Source organism: Rana temporaria, chromosome 4 (genome assembly GCF_905171775.1).
Source record: "Rana temporaria chromosome 4, aRanTem1.1, whole genome shotgun sequence".
NCBI classification, from domain to species: Eukaryota; Metazoa; Chordata; class Amphibia; order Anura; family Ranidae; genus Rana; species Rana temporaria.
In genome coordinates, this window is record NC_053492.1 from 373689849 (window position 1) to 373708846 (window position 18998).

Below are 18998 nucleotides of genomic sequence, written 5' to 3' on the forward strand. Positions count from 1 at the left end.
GTGTTCGCGGATAATTCGAAAGTCGCAGAACACCCTTTAAAAGTCGATGGGAGAAATCAAGTGTTGATTTAAAGGTTAATATGCAAGTTATTTCATAAATAGTGTTTGGGGTCCTGCCCCAGGGGACATCAATGCAAAAAAAGTTTTAAAAACTGAAGTTTTTTTTGGGAGCAGTGATTTTAATATTGCTTAAAGTGAAACAATAAAAGTGAAATATTCCTTTAAATTTCATACCTGGGGGGTGTCTATAGTATGCCTGTAAAGTAGTGCATGTTTCCTGTGTTTATAACAGTCCCTGCACAAAATGACATTTCTAAAGGAGAAAAAAAGTCATTTAAAACTACTCACGGCTATAATGAATTGTCTGGTCCCGGCAATACAGATAAGTCATTGAAAAAAAACGCCATGGGTTCCTCCAGTCCATTACCAAGCCTTTTGTGTCTGGTATGAATATTAAGGAGAACCCCGAATCAAAATAAAAAAATGCGTGGGGGTCCCCCCAAATTCCATATTTTTAAATAGCGTAGGGTTCCCTCTCAAAATCCATACCAGACCCTTCTGGTCTGGTATGCATTTTAAGGGGAACCCCGAGCCAAAATGAAAAAATGGCGTCGGGCCCCCCCCCCAAAATAAAATCCTTATCCGAGCATGGAACTTGGCAGGCCGCAGGAAAAGAGGGGGGAGGAGAGAGCGCCCCCCCTCCTGAACCGTACCAGACCACATGCCCTCAACATGGGGAGGATGGTGGACAAGGGGCCTCATCCTACAACCCTTTCCTGGTGGTTGTGGGGTCTGTGGGCGGGGGGCTTATCAGAATCTGGAAGCCCGCTTTAACAAAGGGGACCCCCCAGATCCTGGCCCCCCACTATGTGAATGGTAACTGGGTACATTGTACCTCTACCATTTCACAAAAAAAGTGTCAAAAATGTTAAAAATCCACAGTACACAGCTTGGGACAAGTCCTTTATTAAATGGGAAACCCGCTATTTAACCGCTGTCAAGCTGGAGGGAGAGCGTCATTGGTTGGCTGCCTCCCATGGAGGCAGGATCGTGTCGGCATTTTTTTTCTTTGTATCATCACTGGGACATCGAGAACGGATTACATCGCTTTTTTTTTTTTCTTTTTTTTTTTCTTTTTAACCACTGAGGACCCCTTTACCGCCGATATACGTCGGAAGATGGTCACGGTTGGGCACAGGCACGTACATCGCCTTTAAGAGCCCTAGCCGTGGGTCGCGCACGCGCCACCGGAAGCGCGCTCGCAGCCTAGTCCTGAGCTCTGTGTGACCGCGCCCCGCGGGACCCGAAGACAACCCAGTACGTCTGATGCCCCTCCTGGCTCTCTCCGTATGTCTATTTGGGACGCATGCCCATCCGCAAACCAGGAAGTGCGGGTACCTCGTGTGTTTCAGGCCTGCACTTCCATTTGGGCCGGAACGTCACTGACTGCCGCTCCTGCGCACGCACCCTTAGTGTAAGGCGCATAGCGAGCCACAACACCAGGAGAGCGCTGGTGTGTTTGCCCTCCACCCGCCGCTTTCTCGGTTCGCCTATAGACATCAACCGCTTCTCCCCACTAAATAGATGGTGCAGGGCGCACACCTATCTAAAGGTCCATCGCTCCCTCTAGTGGCCAAAGGGAAGGGGGCAGAGGCTGCAAATGGAAAATAATATACATATATTGATGGTCACAAAAAAATTGGCTGGCTGGATACCCCTCAACACATGCCCACACGTACAGGGCTACATAGTGCGCGCAGTGGGTGGGACCCCAATGGAGTGTAAAACAAATAGTTAATTAAATCTATACTATCCAAAATTAGTGATTAGTAATTCCCAAGTAGTCAACAATCCTTAGTAGAACCTAATGCCAAACAATTAAATGCCTGTAGTACCAAATATGGGATAAATACATACGATAGAGAGTATACATAAAAAAAAAAAATCTAGTAAAACCATGACTGTGAATGGGAATATAAATAAAAATATAGATACAAATTTAGTGTGTGTGTGTGTGTGTGTGTGTGTGTGTATGTATGTATGTGTAGTATATATTATATGGTATAGTTATGTGTGTGTGGTGTATATGTATGTATGTATATATATATATATATATATATATATATATATATATATAGTGTTGTGTGGTGTGTGTGTGTGTGTGTGTGTGTGTGTGTGTATATTATATATATATATATATATATTGGGGGCTGTTACTGATCAATTTTTTGTGTTCGATTAATCTTTTTTTTTTTTTTTTTAATCGACTAATTTCGATTAATTATAACGCACATACAGATCCAACTACTTTTAGCTGATCTCCTTACAGGCCGATTCCCAGTCCAGCTACCAACAACTGGAAAAATGGATAGCAGATACAAAAAACACACAAAGGCAGCGCTCGATGGGAATAGCATTACAACTTTTATAGTCTTCAAGTAGGTAAAAAAATAAATATTGCACTGGAGATAAAATCGATGTAAGCTACATAAACTATAAAAAGGTGTGAGTAATACCAAACAGTACCAAAAGCAGTCATAAAAACATTAGCCAAGTATGATACTGGTATAAAAATGTGTACAACGATACCACTGCTGAATCCAGATGAGGAGAAGTAACATTAGTCTGTCGGCATGTAGATGTCCTGTGAAGGGAACTATCACAACTCCCAGTGGATGGCTGTAGAATGCCAGGGTGATAGAGGAAGTGTAACATCCCTTGCGTGTGCAGATAGTAAGGGTCCCACCGGCATGCAGATATGAAGGCACAGCAAAGGAGCCCTTCAGATGGATACGGCAAGCCGCCGCCGTGTCCGTGACTTCACCGGATCTCCGACGGAACTCCCCTGAAGGGCCCAGAAGAGCCGGCGTAGAGGTGAGTACCAATCAAAGAATTTTAATCGATCAAAAAAATTTAAGATTAATCGATTAATTAAAAGTTAATTTGCACAGCCCTAATATATATATTATTTGTGACAGGAAGTCAGGTAAATCTGTGGGTGTTGTCACAGACGGGGACATACATTTCTGCCTTGTTTAGACAATACACCCATTGTTATTAGGCGTCGGCTGCAACAGTAGCCAGAAAAGGCTGTTGAAAAACTTCAGCTGTTCAGAATGAGGGCAATTAAGGCCTCTACAAGTAGTCCAGAGGGATTCACTGAATTTGCTGCATCATCCTGAGGCTTTGTGAGTAAGGAGAGCAGCGTACTGAAAGTCTTCTGAGAAGGTGAGGAGAGGATTGATTTTTCTGTGTGATAAAAATCAAAAGACTATTGTTTTTCTGCTGTATGACCCAGCAGTGTCTGCCCAGCACTAGGCTGTTGCCAGACCCCATAGGTTCCTGTGTGGTGAAGATAGATGCCCCAAGTGGCCAGGGTTTATATTATGTTTGATTTTGTTTATGCTGTTTGGATGCTTGCACTTGTTTCCAGCAAGATGGAAGAATAAACCCAAATCTTTGTTTTCAACCGTCTTCGACTGCCTGTCTGTATAGATTCAGTGTGTAGTGAACCCATCCAAGGGGTCACACACCCCGCTACCGAGCTAACCCCTTACACAATATACATATATGTATGTGTGTGTGTGTGTGTGTGTGTAGAGGGAGAGATATGCTGTCAGGTCACCTGTGGCTAGGTGACAAGTGCACCACAGGGTAGTGAATTCTATAGCCGACTGCTGCAATCAGAGAGGAAGTGTGAGCCCAAGATTCCCTAGGGCATGGAGTCTAAGACCCAGCTTTGTGTTCACCAGAGTCTCTAGTGGTGTGGATGGCCTTCGCTGCAGCTGGATCCAGGTTGCGACCCCTGGGATCCCCTAGGTCACGCTCCGCAGGGAGAGAGGGGAAGCAGCAACCAGGACAAGCGATAGTGATGGGTAAGCCAAGGTCAGGGCAACAGGCAGACAAGGGTAACCGAGGGACAGGCAAAAGGTCAGGGTCACAGGAGAAGTCAGGGACGAGCCAAAAACGGTACACAGGAAGGTAAACGTAGCACACTGCAGACAGGAACTTAAGCTAACAACAAGGTTGAACAGCAAAGCAGACCTGCATGGCAACAGTTAATATAGACTTCCTGGGGTGGGGCCATACAGGAAGGAGAGATGATAAAAAGACAGCCAGAAGAGGGTCAGGCCTCTAATGGACACATGAGGAGAAGGTAAGCTGCCAGACATTATTGCATGTCCATGACAGGTGCGTGCAAATAATAGACAAACAATATTGCTTCTAAAATTGTGTTACATATTGTACCAACCCACTGTGCGCCAAACCCGTGGCAAAAATTTGACAAATTAGACATAAGTGCCTCAGGTGATTCACTAGAGGCGCAAATACCGTCAATTTAAAAAATCATCAGACAAGGCCCAAAATGCCATGGGTCTGCAGAGAGAACATTTCCCACCTACATTCAGCTGGACAACTCAGTCAAGTGTATTAAATTGTTACAAAAAGTCCCCCCCATTACAATAGTCAACAACCCAATACACAAATAATCCCTATAAAAAGACCCCTAAAGCCTGTCCCACTAAAATCTGCACTCAACTGTTGAAACCAATCAATTGGGGTGGTAGCCACTTGCCATTTCATGCCATAGAGGACGCCACCCGGAAGTTGGGTCTAGCCAATGAGGGATATAGACTAAACTCTTACTGAGTAAAGTGACAACCCCTACAGAAGGGGAGAGGGGCTAGACCCCATACCTTTTTAATGTCCCCACTAACCTCACTGTGGTCACACTATATTATGTAGCTCTATCTCCTCATTCAAGCCTTGTGGGGCCATGGTTCCCAAGGTGCAAATCCAGAAGGCCTCTCTCCTACATAGGATCTGGTACTTCTTACCACTATCCAGGTTGCTTGATATGGCTTATATACCAAACACTTTGAGACCATCTATGCTATTGTCATGGACCTCCTTAAAGTGTCTGGGCACTGAACATTTGTCCTTCTCCGTCAGGATGTTACTTCTATGTTCGTTCATTCTAGTCCTCATTGGTCAAGATATTCGACCAATTATACATGAAGCCACACGGCAGAGTAGACCGTAGATGACATATGGGGTGCCGCAATTAATAAATTGCTTTATCTTGTGGCTCCTCCCATCTACCCCCATCACATCTTTTTTTCTGTGACACCATTGCACACAGTTCCCGCAGTTGCCCCCTCCACATCTGTAGCTGCCCTTTTGGTCAAAGATGGTAGTCCAAAGGCTATTCAACCCTTTGTTTTTGCTCTTCTTTACCCTGCTCGGGGCAATAATGCGCCTCAAATCTTTCGGTCGCCTAAAGACTAAATTCGGATGGGGTGGGAGGCATGTCTTCAAGAATGGATCAGATTCCAGAATCTTCCAATTCTTCTGAAGATTTTCTGTATCGTTGGAACTTTGTGGTTATACCTGGTGCAGAACCTCACCAGTGGTGGTTCATCTTTGGCGTGCTTTGTAGTTTTTTTCGCTTTCTGCACCGCCTTCTTCGTATAACTGCAAATATGTTTGAAAGGCCTCCTCTATATGCACTTCTTCGTACCCCTTCTCCTTAAATTTGTTCCTTTAGAACCAGGCTTTGGTCTTCGTAGTCCTTTTTTAACCACTTCCATACAGGGCACGTATACACCTTCCTGCCCAAGCCAATTTTCGGCTTTCAGCACTGTCGCACTTTGAATGGCAATTGCGCGGTCATGCTACACTGTACCCAAACAAAATTGGCGTCCTTTTTTCAGCACAAATAGAGCTTTCTTTTGGTGGTATTTGATCACCTCTGCGATTTTTTTTTTTTGCGCAACAACTAAAAAAAGACTGAAAATTTTGAAAAAAAATACGTTTTTATTTTTTTCTGTTAAATTTTTTGTAAATAAGTAAGTTTTCTCTTTCAATTACGGGCACTGATATGGCGGCACTGATGGACATCGATGAGGTAGTACTGACGGGCACAGATGAGGTGGCACTGATTGGCGGCGCTTGTATGCGGCACTGATGGGCACACATAGGCGGCACTGATGGGCACACATAGGCGGCACTGATGGGCACACATAGGCGGCACTGATGGGCACACATAGGTGGCACTGGGAACTCATAGGCGGCACAGATGGGCACTCATGGGTGGCACTTATGGGTGGCACTGATGGCTACTTATGGGTGGCACAGATGGGCACTGATAGGTGGGCACTGGGCATGGATGGGCACTGTGGTTTGGCACTGATGGACACTGTAGGGTGGCACTGATGGACACTGGGGCGGCACTGATTAACCTATGTTGCCAGTCAGTGCCCATCTGTGGGCACTGAGTGGCATCTTTTTTTTTTTTGTAATGCTTTTTTTTTACAGCCTTTTTTTTTTTTTTTTTTTTGCCTTTTTTTTTTTGATCTGCCCTTTTTTTTTACAGCCTTTTTTTTTTTGGAGCCTTTTTTTTTGGATCTGCCCTTCCCTGGTGGTCCAGGGTGGGCTTCCCTGGTGGTCCATGTGGCGATCCGAGGGGGGGCTGCGCTGATAAACAATCAGCGCGAACCCCCCCTGTCAGGAGAGCAGCCGTTCGGCTCTCCTCTACTCGCGTCTGTCAGACGCGAGTGAGGAAGAGCCGACAACGGCTCTTCCTGTTTACATCGTGATCAGCCGTGATTCGACACGGCTGATCACGTGGTAAAGAGTCTCCGTGAGAGACTCTTTACCGAGATCGGTGTTGCGGGGTGTCAGACTGACGCCCCTCAACAACGATCGCCGCGATGCGCGCCCCCGGGGGCGCGCAGCGGCTCAGAATCCTGAGGGCGTCATATGACGTCCAGTCAGGATTCTACAACCACTTTGCCGCCGTAAATCTGTCATTGGCGGGCGGCAAGTGGTTAAGGTACAAGTCCGCCTGAGTCTACAAAACTGACCGAATGGGACATTCTTGATTCAACCTTGGGTGATGATGACTGCGGGCATGCAGATAGGAATTGCCCGTACTAGGTTTGAAGGGAGTTCTCAAATTCTACCATTGTCATCGGCCCTCAGTTCTAGATCTAGAAATGCTAGTGACTTTTCATCCACCACATGCGTGAAAGAGATACCAAATAGGTTTCTCGCACAGTGTGCCAGAAAGCCATCTAGTTCATCATCAGTGCCATTCCAGATGATGAGGACATCATCTATATACCGTGAGTAAAGAACTATATATAATTTACAGCTGAGTACTGGATTCTTTAGTATATTCCCAATTCTATGCAAAACATCTAGTATGTATTATTATGCTTGTTCTGAGGATTTACTTTTTGTGTCTTAACCACTTAAGCCCCGGACCATATTGCTGCCTAAAGACCCAAGGGGGTTTTTACAGTTCGGGACTGCGTCGCTTTAACAGACAATTGCGCGGTCGTGCGACGTGGCTCCCAAACAAAATTGGCGTCCTTTTTTCCCCACAAATAGAGCTTTCTTTTGGTGGTATTTGATCACCTCTGCGGTTTTTATTTTTTGCGCTATAACAAAAATAGAGCGACAATTTGAAAAAAATGCAATATTTTTTACTTTTTGCTGTAATAAATATCCCCCCCAAAAACATATATAAATTTTTTTTTCCCTCAGTTTAGGCCGATACGTATTCTTCTACCTATTTTTGGTAAAAAAAAACGCAATAATCGTTTATCGGTTGGTTTGCGCAAAATTTATAGCGTTTACAAAATAGGGGATAGTTTTTTAGCATTTTTTTTTTTTTTTTTACTACTAATGGCGGCGATCAGCGATTTTTTTCGTGACTGCGACATTATGGCGGACACTTCGGACAATTTTGACACATTTTTGGGACAATTGTCATTTTCACAGCAAAAAATGCATTTAAATTGCATTCTTTATTGTGAAAATGACAGTTGCAGTTTGGGAGTTAACCACAGGGGGCGCTGTAGGAGTTAGGGTTTACTTTGTGTGTGTTTACTAGTGTAGGGGGGTGTGGCTGTAGGAATGACGTCATCGATCGTGTCTTCCCTATAAAAAGGAATGACGCGATCGATGCGCCGACACAGTGAAGCACGCGGAAGCCGCGTGTACACGTGGCTCTCCCCGTTCTTCAGCTCCGGGGAGCGATCGCGACGGCGCGGCTAAAAACAGCCGCGCCGTCGTCCCGGATCGCTCCCCGAGCGGACCCAACCTCCGCATGTACCGGGGGGGTCCCGATCGGACCCCCCACCCACGTCTAGCAGAGGACGTACAGGTACGTACATGTGCCTGTCCGTGCCATTCTGCTGACGTATATGTACATAAGGAGGTCGGGAAGTGGTTAAAGTGGAGTTCCACCCATTTTTTATGTTTGTCTGTGCTGCATGCTCTAATCTCATAGTGTTCAGAATGGACAATTTTTATTTAATTTGTTGCTTGTAAATACCTTTATTTTGTAGTCCTTCATTACTTCCTCCTCTTTATTTGCCTAGGCTATTTGCAAGGGTTTCTGGATAGGCATCATGTTTCCCAGTAGTCCTTGCAAACCTGACTGAAACCTATTACATTGCTTGTGCACTGAGCATGTGCGAGATATGCAAAGCTGAAATCCAGGAAGTCATACAGTCTGGCTTCATGATGCCCACACTTAAGATGGCCACGGTCTATTTCTAGATTATAAACTATTTAAATGCTGTAACAACCTAACAAAACGGACCTTAGTTTACAGACTAACTTTACTAGAATACATTAAGCTTGTGTATTACAGGGGTATTTATATTTAAAAAGTGAAATTGTGGGTGGAACTCCCCTTTAAAATCCACTTCTTTCTTTTAAAGATGTTAAATGAAGCATCTTTTGGGAAACTGAAATTTATTCATGGTGATATACTTACATACCGAATGGACAGATCATTTCCGAAGCATTTAAGGAAGGAATGGGAAGATGGTAAGTTAGTATATTAAGGTATGCATATGTCCTTACTATAAAAGGATTCTTTGGTGCGATTTGTATGATTGATATAAAGCCAAATTTGTGTTCTGAGAGCAGTGACCTATTGCAGTAACTCATCCCTTATCAGATGGCACAATTTAATATATAGCTAACCCAGAATTGGAGAGAGAGAGTGTGTCTGTGTGTGTGTATTATAATCACTGTATATGTCTATACATTTTCCAAAAATAATCAGATATAAAATTGACTTCAAACCTTTTACAGTTACAGTTGCCAGTAAGGCCTCGTACACACGACCGAACATGTCTGCTGAAACTGGTCCGCTGACCAGTTTCAGCAGACATGTTTGGTCGTCTGTACGGCCGAGCGGACAAATGTCCGGCGGATCGGACAGCAGACAAATGTTTCTTAGCATGCTAAGAAACATGTCCGCTGGAACCATGTCCGTCGGACATGTTCGGTCGTCTGTACAGACTCACCGGACATGTCCGATCGGCCGCCATCCCTCGCATGCGTCGAAGTGATTTGACGCATGCGTGGAAGCATTGACCTTACAGGGTCGCGCACGTCGCCGTGGCGACGGCGCGGCCACGTCACCACGCTGTCTGTCTGCGCGGATTTCTGTCTGATGGTGTGTACAACCATCAGACAGAAATCTCCAGGCGGACATGTCCGCTGAAAACGGTCCGGCGGACCGATTTCAGCTGACAGTCGCTCGTCTGTATGGGGCCTAACATGTATACAGATCATGAACGGGAGAGATTCTTTAAAACGGGTGCACACAGAATCTAGTAGAGGGGGGGTCTGGGGTCTAATAGACACCAGATCTCCCCATAAGAGCTAGTAACCAACCGGGTTCTAGTGTCAGCTTGTTCAATTAATCTTTGACTTTAAAACCTAGAAACGGGTTACTTTGCCTGTACAGCTGCACCAGATTCTGTGTGCACCAGTTTTAGTTAATCTCTTTGTTTTAGTAAATTATTTAGTGAAGCAGGCATGTGTCTTACAAATTCATGTGGAATGTGAATTTTAGTGATTGGTTTAATTTAATTATCCAGCAGCTACTAGACAGATACATTTGTTTTGTCCTTTTTAAATCCGTATGTAAATCCTAACAATTACGTTTTTTTTTTTTGTTTTTTTTTTTATTGCTCTTGTTTGGTCTGTTAGCTGTACCATTGAAAGGGCTTTGTTATAACTGTTTTTAATAGGTGTTAAGAATACCTGTTGATCCTGCCAGATATCTAACATGCTGATAACTTCCTGCCCTCTCTGCTTTTGCCGACTGTTATCAGTTACATATTCACAGCCATCTCGCGAGACTACAAAACAGCCATTCTATGTTATAGAGCAGTGGTCATCAACCCTGTCCTCAGGGCCCACTAACAGGCCAGGTTTTATGTATTACCTTGGGGAGATGCAAACTAGAATACTGCAATTACTGAGCAGCAAATGATATCACCTGTGATGCATTTCCGTTATCTTACAAACCTGGCCTGTTATTGGGCCCTGAGGACATGCTTGATGACCACTGTAATATAGAGAGAAGGACAGGGGAGGTTTCTGTAGTCATGTCCTAGAGTGAAATTTGATTTTTCCATGGATAAAGTACAGGGAGTGAGGGTTGTCAATCTATGACTGGAATTGTGTGGCTCAAAGGATCAATGGGTAAAAATAATCAAAGAGCCTGAAAAAAAAAAAAAATGCAATCACCACATCTAGGAATTGGTAGTCTGTGAAATGTTAAATGTTTTTTTTTGTTCTTAATTTTTAGATAAATTTGAACCAAAAACAATTATCTTTGAATTTTTTTTTTTTTTTTTTCACTTGCAGATCCACCAAATGTACATATTATTGGCAATCTCCCATTTAATGTCTCAACTCCTTTGATTATTAAGTGGTTTGAATCAATTTCAGAAAGAACAGGGCCATTTTTTTATGGCAGGACACAGATGACATTGACTTTCCAGCATGAAGTTGCAGAGGTATGGGTCTTTCCAGTGTATTTTATTCATTTTTTTGTTTGTTTTTATATTGGGAACAGTCAGAATTCTGCTTGTACCTCATTTTATTGTATTGTATTTAATTTTAACCACTTGACGACCAGGTCTGTTCGGGCACTTTTTGTTTACATGTAACAATCCAGTATTTTTTGCTTTCATGCTTGTACATTGCTTCCTTCCATTCGTCTGCTTTGTGGCTTTGTGAGTATGCTGTTTTTTTGTTTTGTTTTTCAGTTTTACCAGTAAATGTACAGTATTTTATTGTTTTTGTAAATTCCTTAGTGTGAAAGACAATGAAGTGTGCAGCCATGGGTACTGAAAAGCAATTCTCTCCTAACTTTAATCAATCTAATTAAGAGAATAATTAAAGTTGAGTACAGTCAGGACTGGCGGAGACGGCCCTGTCCAATATCACTTTGAACCAATTAAATACCGCTAAGTTGTCTAAGGAGATATTTGTTGAACCACACCATGTTGTACGCAAAAGAATTTTCAGAAGGCAACCATAAAAAAGCTGCCAGCTTGTCAACACTGACAAGGTTACAATGCCATTCCTAAGGCTCTGAACTTGAATCATAGACAGAGCCACACTTAATCACCGCCCTATAGACGAAAGACGTCTACAAGGCGGTTCCCTAACTCTGGGAGGACGTCCATGGACGTCCTCCCAGAATCGCGCTCCCGCGCGCCCCCCGGTGCATCACGGATCACGGTAAATCCCCGGGTAAACAAACGGGCATCATGTGATGACGCCGGTTCCTCCCTCCCCTCTCTGTACCGACCGGTACAGTGTGAGAGGAGAGGGGAGAGAGCGGATGCAGCACGAGTGCTGTGGGCTGGATCTGTGACAAATGCAGTCACAGATCCAGCCATCCATCCCTGCTCAGCCATCCCTGCCCCATAACAATACTATGCAACATAACCAAACTGTGCAATACTCTGCAATACCCCACACTACTCTGCAATACCCCACACTACTCTGCAATACCCCACACTACTCTGCAATACCCCACAATACCCGAGTAGCGAAGTTTGGCGCCATTCCACGAGCGTGTGCAATTTTGAAGGGTGACATGTTGGGTATCTATTTATTCGGCGTAACTTCATCTTTCACATTATGCAAAAGAATGAAGAAAAAATACTAAATTTGCTAAATTTTATAACAGAAACAAAGAAAAATTCATATTTTTTTACAGAATTTTCAGTCTTTTTTTCTCTTATAGCGCAAAAAATAAAAAACCCAACGGTGATAAAATACCACCAAAAGAAAGCTCTATTTGTGTGAAAAAAAGGACGAAAATGTCATTTGGGTACAATGTTGTATGACTAAGTAATTGTCATTTAAATTGTGAGAGCACCAAAAGCTGAAAATTGGTCTGGTTATTAAAGCGGGGGTTCACCCTATCGACGAAAAAAAAAAAAAAAAATTATTTTACCATAAAATCAGGCATTGTAGCGCGAGCTACAGTATGCCTGTCCCGAATTTTTTACCCCCGTACTCACCTTGTACGCGTAGATCGAAGATACCGGGGAATGGGCGTGCCTATGGAGACGGAGGATGATTGACGGCCGGCTCTGGCGCGTCACGCTTCTCCGGAAATAGCCGAAATAGGCTTGGTCTTCACGACGCGTGCGCATAGCCTGTGCGCAGGCGCCGTGAAGAGCCGAGACCTACTCCGGCTGTCTTCGTGGAGAGTGACGTGCCAGGGCCGGCCGTCAATCATCCTCCCTCTCCATAGGCACGCCCATTCCCCGCGGGAGCCGAAAAATACGATCTCCGATTACAAGGTGAGTCCGGGGTTAAAAAAATCGGGACAGGCATACTGTAGCTCGCGCTACAATGCCTGTCTCGATGGTAAAATCGTGTCGGGGGGGTGAACTACCGCTTTAAGTGGGTTTACGTGCCTGGTGGTCAAGTGGTTAAAGATGGAAAAAAGGAAGCCATTTTTGCTTAAACTGAAGTCATTGTACATTAAATAACGATAAGAATTCAGATTGTAGGCTTGGATTTGTAGATTGTCCTCTAAACTAATGAAAAAGTATCACCAGTGTAAAAAAATCGCTGTCAAACATCAGTCAGATAATTTTGGGGAAAATAATCATTGGTGATGTGGAGGTCAGAAAGAGGAACCAACAAAACTGCAGGAGACCCATAAGATCGACACTCCCAGAAGTATCGGTTTCCTTTTGGACTTCAGTCAGGGATTTCTCAGGAATGGAGCAGCTTTCTGGTGGTGCAGGCAGTGTTCTCAACCATTAGATGGTGCTTATGATCATTGTGTAATTATATTACAGAATGCAGCAAGTTTCTTTGGAGCTGTGTGGATGTTTGTCACATTTGTTCAGTGATCTTTTTTTTTTTTTTTTTTTTTTTTTTTTTTGTCAAATTAGTTTATTGGGTTTAAAGTAAAGAGAAAACAGTAGATACAATTGACAATAAAAGATTACAGAAAAATAAAAATGGTATCATGTAATAAGAGAGTATTTGAAACATAGACAAATCCAATAAATATTTGTAGATCCTATGAGGAATATTAAAGGAATCATTAAAGCAGGTTATAGTCAAACCAATCATGTTAGTCTATTGCATTTGAACTCATATAAAATATTATAGAATATTGTGATATAAATGGAACCGGATATAATTATGATATGAACTATAGCTATGGAGCAATTGTAATTTTAGCAATGAATCGGTTCAAAAACTGTCCGAAATAGGGGGGAGAAGGATCTTATTCATGTTAAGTATTAAAACAATAGGAGCAAAATTAGATATCGTATTTACATATTCACATTTACCATTTTATATAATGAGATAGCTTGAGCTATATATTTGAAGAAGTGAGAGATAAAAGAAAGAAAAAGGACAGAATGTGGAGTATAAAAAAGTGGAAAGTGATGAAAACAATAGGATAGGAAAGGCAGTACAGGATAGAGGAAAGGCTCCGGGATCGTTACATAATAGAGATAGTAATAATATAGAGGGACTGTATCCAGAATGTTACTGGCTTACAATATCCTACCAAGGTCTCAATAGAGAATCATCTGGGTTAGATGAGATAGTATAGGTCACCCATGGGTTCCATATTGTTTCATATATGTCTATGGAATCATTGGTTATGGCTTCTGACTTTGAGTGGAGCATGGCTTGATGTACTCTATTTCTGGTTTCAGAAACCAGAAGCGTAGCTGTTTTCCAAGCTTTGGAGATGGTTTGCTTTGCGGCTGTGGTGATTTGTAGGAACAGTTTAAATTGAGCATAGGAAATACAATCCGGTTTTAAATTTAGGAGTGCGGTAGTCGGATCAGGAGTAATGGATTTCTTGAAAACTGCTGAAATCATGAGGAATATTTCTTTCCAGTAATTTTTTGTAACAGGGCACTCCCAGAAAATATGTAAATGTGTTCCCGGATCACCACAGCCGCGAAAACAAAGCGGGGAATAACGGGGAGCAAATTTTGCTATTCTAACAGGAACCAAATACCAGTACATGAGAACTTTATAATTTGTTTCCATAGCAAGTATATTTTGGGAGGACGTTTTAGTATTTGACCATACTTTATTCCAGGTAGATATATCTATATTGAAACCAAGGTCGTTCATCCATTTTTCAGCATATGAAGGTAATTTTGGGGTAAGCTTAGTACTTAGTTGGCTATATAGTATTGAAATTAGTCCTCTTGAATGAGGATCTCGTTTACATATTCGTTCAAACTGCGTCATGTCACTCAATTTATTTATACCTTGTAAATATGGAGCAAAGAAATTTTTAATTTGTAAATAGCGAAAAATTTCTGATGCCGGAAGTTTATGACTTTCACGTATTTCTGGAAATGTTTTAAATGAGGCAGGTTTTAAAAAGTCACAACATTGTGTTAGACCCGCTGAAATCCATCTTGTGAAGGTTCTAGGAAATGTGAGGGCTGGGTAAAACTTTGAGTTTCTCATAAAAGATATGAGGGGTACATGTGGGGATTGTAAACCCTGGGTCATTTTAAATCTTTCCCAAATAGTGATTGTATGTTTTGTAATCTTATTGTCGATTATTTTGTGGTTAGAGGAGGTGGACCATATGAGATTTGGTATAGAGATTGGGTCGCTATCAATGGTTTCAATTACTACCCATAGTGGAATTTCGTGGCTTACATGGTATTTGGGAATGTTTGCTATTTGCGCAGCATGAAAATAAGTGGCAAAGTTTGGGAAACCTAAACCTCCTTTAAGTTTAGGGAGGTATAGGGTGTGTGGAGAGATTCGAGATTTTAAAGTGCTCCATATAAATGATTGTGTTTTTCGTTGTAGGTTTCTGAGGAAGTAGGCTGGAATAGGAATGGGTAAAACTCTAAAGAGATATAACATTTTGGGTAATATAGTCATTTTTATAACATTTATTTTACCTAACCAAGATAAGGGGAGAGTGGACCATTGCTTTAAATAATTTGAAATTTTCCGTAACAGTGGGGGGTAGTTGGCGGAGAAAATATCTTTTAGATCAGGGGTAAGTACAATACCTAGATATGAGAGATGTGTCGCGGACCATGTAAAAGGGAGGGATATCTTCGCTTGTTGAAGTATATCTGGGGGCAAAGAAACGTTTAAAGCTATAGATTTTTGCATGTTTATTTTTAATCCAGATATATGGGCAAAATGGTCAAGTTTGTTTATAACGTTGGGAGCTGTAATATGGGGGGAGGACATGAAAATTAAAATATCATCAGCAAATAAGCAGAGTTTATAATGGTGGCCAGCCAGTTCTATACCTTTAATTGATGGATTTTTTCGAATAGCTTGAGCTAGGGGTTCGATGAGTAAGGCAAATAACAGTGGGGAGAGGGGGCACCCCTGGCGAGTGCCTCTGTTAATATTGAACATAGCTGATTTATACCCTGCATACTTGATGTATGCCTTTGGGTTATTATATAAAGATGTGACCCAACTAAGGAAATGTGGGCCAAAGCCCCATCTTTGTAAAGTGAAATGTAGGTAGGGCCACGTTACTGTGTCAAAGGCTTTTTTGATGTCTAGTGACAGTAGACACATAGGGATTCTTCTTTTTTTGGCTGCTTGGATCAGCAACAAGGCCCTACGAACATTATCAGTTGCTTGGCGCATTGGGATAAAACCAACCTGGTCGTTACTTATTAAGGTACCTATTATGCTATTCAATCGGGTTGCAATCACTTTTGCTAATAATTTTATATCTAGATTTAAGAGCGATATAGGTCTAAAATTAGCACAGGAAGAGTCATCAGATTGTGGCTTAGGAATCATAGATATAATTGCTGTTAGAGTTTCAGATCTGAATGATTGGTTATTAATGATGGAGTTGAATGCTTCTAACATCATGGGAGTTAATATATGTGAGAATTTTTTATAGTAAAGGGCTGAAAACCCATCTGGTCCCGGACGCTTATTAGGTTTGAGGCATTTGATTGCTTGTTCAATTTCAATGGGAGTGATGGGGCTTTCAAGGCTTTCATAATGACTTTGGGATAGAGTAGGGAGTTTTATTTGAGAAAAAAAAGTTTCTGCTGAGGATTGGTCGAAAGAGCCTTCTTTTTTATACAAGGAGGTGAGATGTTTGTGGAAGGTATGAAGGATATTGACTGGATTACTTGTATATTTATCATGGGAGATTTTCAGTCGGATTGGTTTGGATGGGTTGTTTAGTTTTTTAAGTGCACGTGCAAGGAGAGTGCCAGGTTTATTGGCTTGGAAGTAGTATTTTTGTTTGGATTTACGAAGAGTTTTATCTACAGATTCGGATAAAAATAGGTCTAGATTTAAGCTAGCTTTCTCGAGTTGTGTTTTATTCTGCGGTGTAGGGCTAGATTGGAATTTATTATGACAATTGTTAAATTCAGTTTCAAGTTTTTGTTGCAGTTTTTTCTTTTCTTTCTTTTGATGTGATGCTTGACGTAAGCAATACCCTCTAAGGACAGGCTTATGCGCTTCCCATAGTGTTAGTGGGGATATATCTGAGGATTTATTATTTTTTAAGTATTCTTTTAGGGCATTTTCTAGGTCTTGAGAGAGTGAAGGGTGTGATAAGAGAGAGTTGTTTATTTGCCACGTTGAGTCTTGTGCTTTTGGAAGTAATGAGTTAAAGGTGGAAATTATAGCGCAATGATCGGTCCATGTATAGGGTTTGATATATGAGGTGAGCAATTCAGGGGACATACAAATAGAAATTAAAATGTGATCAATACGGGAAAAGGATTTGTGAGGGTGAGAATAGAAGGAGTATTGACGTTTGGATGGGTTAATTTCACGCCAAGAATCTATTAATGAATGTTGTTGAAGGAGTCTCTGAAACGATCTAGATTGAGAATTAGATGTAGGGGGTAATGGTGATTTATCTAAATAGGGATAAATTGTTTGATTGGAATCTCCACAAATCAGGAGTGTGCCTACTTTATGTGTATCAATAACTTGAAGAAGGTGGGATAAAAATGATGTTGGTCTTTTGTTGGGTGCGTAATATGAGACTACTGTTATTGGGATATCGCATAGGTTGCCTATAAGTATGAGGTAGCGACCTTCTGGATCCTTGATTTCGGATTCTAGGGAAAAGGGTGTAGTTCGGTGAAATGCTATTAACACTCCTCTGTGTTTGGACTTGGCTGAGGCTGTATAAACCTGGGGGTAGCTTGCACCAAAATATTTAGGGGTGGAGGATTCAGTGAAATGAGTCTCCTGGAGGCAGACTATGTGTGCTTTTGATGCTGAAAGTGACCTGAAAACGTTAGTACGTTTATGAGGTATGTTTAGACCTTGTGCATTTAGGGTAAGTACATTCAATGGAGCCATATAAGAGTTTTTAGAAAAATATAACAGTACATATCAAATGTAAATTGTGGTATTAGACAAAACCCGGAGTAAGGGAGGAAAATGGAGAAAGAATAAGAAAAATAGGATAGAAGAAAAAAAAAGGAGATGCTAGACAGTAATCTAATTGGATTGAGATGGTTGAAATCCATAGCAAGAAATAAAAAGTAGGCTTTCTGAGCTCAAAAATTACAGGAGCTCAGAGGCACAAAGTCTGTCTGAGGAGGCCCCCTACACTGTAACTACAGTGAGGGAGAGTCCTAGGACAGAAAAATGAGAGGAGCAGTGACCTCTTCTCGGCTTCTCAACGGTTAAAATGTATTCAAGAATAAGGAAAAAAAAAACATATTAAACTAAGACAACCAAACTTGGCAAGGTAACCAGCTACAAACATGTATTTAACTAGTGACTAGTTATTCCACAATTAAGAACATAAGATAAACAATTAACCTTATACATTTTAAAACTAGAAATGGCATATTTCAATTCTATTATGATCATAGGATTGATACACCTCAGGGCTGCTGTAAGTGTGGGAAATAATTAAGTATTCACTCTGTAGGAAAGAAATAGGGTTAATAACAAGAATATTAGTATAAATACACAAAGCCTTGGAGATACAACTTCTGTCTCTGCATAGTGTATGAAGGGGAGGAAAGGAAAGGGGGAAGGAAGGGGGTGGGGGAGGGGGTAGAGGTAGTTATAGGAGAAGGGGGAGAGACAGGATGTTACAATGAAGAGAGACTTATGAGGGTATAACAAGGCGATTTGGCAGAATGATTTTAAGTGTACTGATACTTTTCTTATGGGTAGGAAAAATGTGAATGAATTAAGGCATGGCTAAATTAACCATGGAGTTTGGAGGAGACACAAAGAGAGTTACTCAGTCAAGTCAGTCCATTGTGTCCTGCTGGTCAGAAACTGGAGGATTGAAACGGCCTCTCTTTGGGGTAGCCTGTCTGTTTCCATCAGGTTCAGGGATTGATGAATGTGGAGGAGAGTCAGAAAGGGCACGGCGTCGCGTATTTGCAGATGACTTATTATAAAGCTGAAGTTTTTGCAGCGTGTTCTTTAGTTCTGTAGTGGTTTTGCTGGAGTATTTGGCTCCTTGATAAGTGAACCTAATTGAAAATGGAAACCCCCATTGATATGGGATGTGGTGGAGTTGGAGATTTAGGAGCAAAGGTTTCATCTCACGACGTTTAGCTACTGTTATGGGAGATAAATCAGCAAACATTTGGTAAGTATGTCCTTGGAAAGTAAGAGATTCTTTTAGTCTAGCTGCAGCCATAATTTGATCTTTGGTGCGGAAAAAG

At 41.9% G+C, this 18998-nt stretch overlaps 1 protein-coding gene across 2 annotated transcripts in view; it reads left to right on the forward strand.

Moving 5' to 3' along the window:
* TFB1M (transcription factor B1, mitochondrial) overlaps nt 1-18998 on the forward strand; it is a 130055-nt gene that overhangs the window by 48237 nt on the left and 62820 nt on the right. For both annotated transcript variants that reach the window (XM_040350972.1, XM_040350971.1), the window contains exons 4-5: nt 8736-8844; nt 10684-10835. In XM_040350972.1, the coding sequence (XP_040206906.1) occupies nt 8736-8844; nt 10684-10835 (261 nt within the window). The remainder of the gene's footprint in view (nt 1-8735; nt 8845-10683; nt 10836-18998) is intronic.